The following is a 6,000-nucleotide window of genomic DNA, read 5'->3' as shown; positions in this document are numbered from 1 at the left end:
TGGCGACGTCACGTGTGTGGCATTCATGTGTCACTGGGATATATGGTAAACACAAGCTTCGTTTCGTTCACAACATCAGAGTCGAGAGGAAACCGGGACGAAAGGATGTATTCTTATTATTTTTATTGCTGTACAATTCAAATGCACATTCTCTTAAACTGAATTGTAATTAAAGACATGGAGGACAGAAATGGTGGTGGACAGCAGGGATCGTGGATACACTCTCTGAACGAGCACGGCAACTGTGACTGTAACAAGACTTAGAGTGCCAGTGTTCACCGAGCTGAGCAGAGGACTGGTCCCCCCTCTGAGCGACAGGCTGCCCATCGTCACGCCATTAAGTTGGCATCGAGCAGTGAGCCGCCCTGGACGGATGACGTTTCCTGAACATTGCCACACCTTGTACCACCCACCAACAACATGTACGCTGAATTGGCTTGTCTTGGTATTTCAGAGTGCTCCTGAAAGCAGCAGGAGGCAAGAGGTGGAGAGAGATAGCCGCTGAACAACAGGGAGTGAGAAGGAGGGGGGGCATAGCAGGACTCAGCTAGCGCCAGCACCGTCAGCCTGTTTACCACCAAACTAACCGCTGTTTTTCGACGTTGGCGCTGCAGCTAAAAGCAAGTTTAATCATTCCTTTCCTTTAGCTGAAATATGACCTCATCAGCATTTCGTCGAGTGTGTCTTAAACGACAGAAATGCGTGCCGGTAGCTAGCTAGGTTTACGAGAAGACAAAAAGGGCATCTCTGTGTCTTTGACGGAGCAGCCCGATCCTAATCTTCGGATGAGAGTTTCAGTGTGACCGTTTGTGAAGCAGCACGGTAAAAGAAACCTGCGGCTCGACCGCGCAGCCGCTCCGAGCTTCAGTGACACCGGAGGACGGGGAAACACCCAAGTGTCAAGATGAAATTCACAGAGCATCTCTCCGCTCACATCACCCCTGAGTGGAGAAAACAGTACATCCAGTATGAGGTGAGTTAGCTTCATGGTAAACCTGCACTCAGCTAATCAGCAGCTAGCCGACTGGCTAACTGGGCTGCCACTGTCAGAATGGCTAGGTGTCTCTCCAGTGGAATACGTGTTCACAAACATTTCGTCAGAGATGGCTTCCTTGTCTCTCTCTCTCTCTTTGTCAATCGTTATTGAACTAGAAGAGGGCTACTGCTTCAGGTTTAACGCCCTTAAACAAGGCTACAGCAGCTCACAACCCTGACGCTAGCTATCATTCTGAAGCTAGGTGCGTTGAGTGGCTGTGCAGGTCCCCACCTCGGTCACATCAGGCTGTGGTGGAGGTGCTGTGTGCCCGGCCCGTACAGCCCTGTGGCTCTGTGTCCATGTCGGTGTCTATGTCTGTCCTCCGAGCCGCTCTGAATGTGTTCAGGAGACAAAAGGCTTTCGGCTGAGTCATCATTTATTGAGGCAGTTAACCCCACTGTCTGTCCCAGATGCTGAGCCAGCTCAGTCAGCAGTCATGCTGGTTGTGTGGACGGGGTCACTGAGGTGCTGATAGCTCAATCTGCAACCTTTGAACCATTAATGCTATTAAGACATGCACTACATTTATTTTCTTGCTGTTGTAAACAAGTTATTGCAAAGTTAAAGAAAGCCTTTGTATTTTTGCCATTGTATCTGACATCAGCCCTATAAAGGCTTTCTGTGATAGTACAATGTATGATGTATACAGGAGGAACATGGTGCTCATCCTGAGAGAATGGCACTTTTGACATAAGTCCTATTAAAACAGTGACTGGTTTACAATTGCCATTCACAGCTGTAACACAGCCTGTCTGTGTTGTGGATGCATTTCATTACCATTTATCGATTTGTTATCAATATTTAATCAGGTCAGCAGTGATTGGGGTAGTGTAAAAGGTACACCCTGTCACAGTCAACTAATGCTGTTGAGTAACTTGGATGACAGCAGTACCAGTTCTGCAGGACAGGTGTTTTTTGTACATCACGATGGATGGATGAAGTTGAGCCAAGGATTGGTGCGTGATAGCATTTAATCTAAAATCAACATTTGGAAGTTCAAGGACCTTTGAAGGATTTAGTGGCATCAGCCGTCGGGTTTCAAATTGCAATCAACTAAACACCCCTCGTCACACCTTCCCCTACAGTTTCTGATAAAAACTTTTTTAAACAAATGTGAAGGGCCTCTTTAGAGGCAGTGCTCGATTTGTCCATTCTGGGCTGCTGTACAAACATGACGGTGCAACATAACAGATTCCATGCAAAAGGATCTGCACCCTCTGTAGATATAAAAGGCGTATTCTAAGATAATGAAAACACAAGGATTCTTAGTTTCATGTGATTATAATATATGAACATCATATCATATATATCAACGTAGAACCGGATCCAAACTGAACCATGAAGTCAATGCACTGCTTTGGATTATGAGGCATGTATCGCCATCGTGATATGAATTTTTTTATGTAACCCAAGTTACTTTTGCTTAGAGATCATTTCTCTATCCGATATTTGGGCATTTATATATCGGCTTTGTATCTGCATCGATAAATACTGATGATCTGCTCCCACAAATGGACTTCTTTGTCTCTGTTATGTTTCTGGCCTAAACACACGTAAAAATTACATGCTTTTGTCACATCTGGGGAACAATACATTTATTTGGACACAGTCTCACTTTCAATGTGTGTATATCAACCTCTAATGTTACAAAATCAGAAAGCAATGCCTGTCCCCTTGCTCCTCACCATGGAGCTTAACAGTTTTCTTTTCACTGATAATGTGCACATGTCCTGTAGTGTGCAGAACTTATAGTGGCATAAGCAAGCCTGTGTATAAAGTGTAAAGATATAGTAATTATTGATAGTAGTTTGAATTCAAGTGTCAAGAGTTTGAGTATAAGAAATACTAAAGAATGACATTTAGTGGCTTTGTAGAGGAAGATTGACAGGACTATGCAGCTTTGTGTTTTTGTGCTTCATCTATGACTAATAGAATGGAAAATGCATAACACTATGTCATACTATATATAAGCATAGTGTAATTTGCTGTTCATATGTATGTGTATAAATATGCTCTAAAGTTGCATTAAGAGGTGTCATATACGGCATGGTTTGTGGGCTGTGAGGTTGGTTGTGGCAGGAATGCAGCTATCATATTTCTTCTCCCAGGGCTTCTCCTTCTCTGTACCTGCGAACAGCAGTATCTGCATTGTTTGGTGACAGCAGGTGCAGTATCTTGTAAGTCACTGCCTGTGCTCTGCATAATAACAAAGCTACAGCTCAGTGTGACTGCAGCACATCCTGTCAGTCAGTGCCACTGGGTTCCCCAACATACCAACACCACCTATAATAATAATAATAATAATAATAATAACAACAACAACAACAACAACAACAACAACAACAACAACAATAATAACAATAATAATAATGATGATAATAATAATGATAACAATAATATTATTATTAATAATAATAATAATAATAATAATAATAACAATAATAATAATAATAATAATGATAATAATGATAACTTCTGGTAATCGCAGAAAGAAGGTATGTACGCTAGATAAAATGACTTGGAATTAGCAACTGATATATACTGTACTGTCTATATATAATTAGACAATCCATCCCTACATTTGTCTGATTTCTGTCTATAGAAGCAAAGCTAAGTTTTCTGGCTTAAAGTCAGAAGTGATCAGTCATCTCCCCTGCTCTCCTGACACTTTGTTTTAGTTCTCTGTTCCCTATGCAGCACAGGCACTTTTTAGGTTTGAGCCAAAGGTCTTTTCTTGCAGTTAGAAGTGCAGAGTGTTGAGCAGCTTCAGCACTGTTCGATCAGCCTACCACCTCTTTAGAATTCACTGCAGCTCAGCTCCTGTCATCCAAGCAACCAAATCAGCTTCAGTAATTGCCAAACCAAATGAGCTTCTGAGATATTCTCCTCACAAGTTTGTGTCTATTGAAATGACCGTGGTCCTTTTTAGAATAACATGCGGAGTAGTTTGAATGAATGAAGCACTGAAGAAAATGCAACAACAAAGTTGATTGTCATGTTAAATTGAAATGCTTTCAGAAACAGATTCCACTTTGTACAGTGAGCTGTTTTTAAACTACAGCAAAGGTGGCACAAATACATTTGAATTTGAGTTGTAAGTAGGTCCTCAACAAATATTCTCCTTAAATGTCTTAATGCAGAATCTCATGTTTTGCTATGGACAAAACCGAACCAATTTAACAGTCAGTAGCTGTATTGGATGACCAAAACAAAACACAGATTGCGGCTCCTAAAGAGACGTGACAGTTCACATCATGATGATGACGGCTGTGTGTTTTCAAGGTGTTTCCCCGGTGTCCTCCTGTTAATCTCATCTATATCTATAATCATATGGATGCTATTATAATGTGTTGTGATTGAGCTCCTGACCCACCAAACATCCTGGAAAGTGACAAAGTTAGGTTTTTCTAAATTATATAATCACATAATCACCATGAGTAAACTGGATGCTGTCTGGCTCTGTCACTTGTGGGGAGGGAGGCTGTTAGCGGGGGGAAAGTTCATTGAAGCCTCGGCCGGGAGGGCTGAACATCATTGTTTTTTTTCAACACATACTTGGTGAGTTAAAGTTTTTTGCCGGTGACAGACGCTGTTTTTCGGGCAGAATTGTGACAAAGAGGTGGTAGAACAGACGGGAGGACAGACACTTCTCCATATATAACTGCAGTATTGTTTTCCTCATAAGTTGCCAAAGATGGTTACAGTTACTACTAGGGATGTATATTGTTAGGATTTTATTGATACAATACCGATACGCCTTATCGGTACCGATACTTATTGATACTCTTGTCGATACTACAACATGTAATTTTGTGTTAAAAAATAAATAAATAAAGACTTAAAGATGTTAAAAGATTCAACCTTCTTTTTATTACCACAAGGTAATAATAAAGCTTCAACAGAACAGACGCTATGCAATTACAAATATTCCGGAACAGACAACCATTACTTCTGTAACTGGCAGATGCCAGAGCACGACGCAGCAATTCAGCTGAATCTAGCACCGAGCAGGCAGGAAGTCAAGCACCGAAATAACAACATAACATCTGGTTACTTTTCAAATTAAAACACTCCTTGTTGACACCAGCACACAAATCTAAAGTCTGCTAAGTCTTCGGTCGGGAACACTTCCTGTTGTTGTTTTAATAACACAGACCTATAACTGCGGTCGTGAGTGACTCCTCGGCCTCACGATGCCAGCTGTCTACCGTACTGTGCCATGGCTGACTCAAAATGCAACCGGTGATGGTTACTGGACAGCGGAGCAAAACCGTAATGGAGCCGTAACGCAGCGGACAGGATCCAGTGGAAATTCGGGGTAAGCAACATCACCAAACGCTTGGATCGAAAAACGTAAAAAGAAAAAAAAAGTACAGATAATTGTACTGTTTGTCCTGAATCTTAACAGTACCCGGGTACCGACCTAATTAGGAGCCAGTACCAAAAAGTACCGGTCCTCAGTATACATCCCTAGTTACTACATTACTGTTGTTGTCTTGTAATGTGGTTTTGTGGGACATTTCTCTGTATTTAGTTGAGTGAGGGACCCGTGTAGTTAACTGACCGTCCGATCGACATGCTCTCAATACGAAAAGCCGGCTTATCCGTTCACAGTGGTTTGGTTCTCCAATAATACAGCCCTGATACTACCTCCAGAGGCGTATTAGCGCTGGAGCGAAATTTCACCCCTTGCTGTCTCTGAGACTTTCACACAGAGGAGGAGGTGGAGAATTGGTGCAGAATCCCAACACTCAAAGGACAGTGTGAATGGGGCTGTTGTTAGCTGCAGTTTGTAATAGAACTGTTGTCAATTTGATTTTCTGTTGTTGGTCAACTAATTGATTAGATGACAAATTATTTAAGCAGAAGCTGAACTCGTATTAACACTCCTACTTTATGGAATCTGTGCATGTGGTCCTGGCCTTGACAAACACGCTTTGGCTCAGTGTTATGCAGGTCAGATC

The 6,000-nt window shown here is 42.0% G+C and overlaps 1 protein-coding gene across 2 annotated transcripts in view; it reads left to right on the top strand.

The window, feature by feature from the left end:
* The first annotated feature begins 206 nt into the window (after positions 1-206).
* The window catches only part of LOC119010920 (xenotropic and polytropic retrovirus receptor 1 homolog), a 61,258-nt gene continuing 55,464 nt past the window's right edge, over positions 207-6,000 (top strand). For both annotated transcript variants that reach the window (XR_005072084.1, XM_037083514.1), the window contains exon 1: positions 207-973. Coding sequence is in view for 1 of the 2 variants with exons in the window: in XM_037083514.1 (XP_036939409.1) it covers positions 905-973 (69 nt within the window). In the remaining variant the exon portion in view is untranslated. The remainder of the gene's footprint in view (positions 974-6,000) is intronic.

This window comes from Acanthopagrus latus, chromosome 21 (genome assembly GCF_904848185.1).
Source record: "Acanthopagrus latus isolate v.2019 chromosome 21, fAcaLat1.1, whole genome shotgun sequence".
NCBI classification, from domain to species: Eukaryota; Metazoa; Chordata; class Actinopteri; order Spariformes; family Sparidae; genus Acanthopagrus; species Acanthopagrus latus.
Note: the sequence above shows the minus strand (reverse complement) of the source record. Positions and strands in the feature narration are given on the sequence as shown.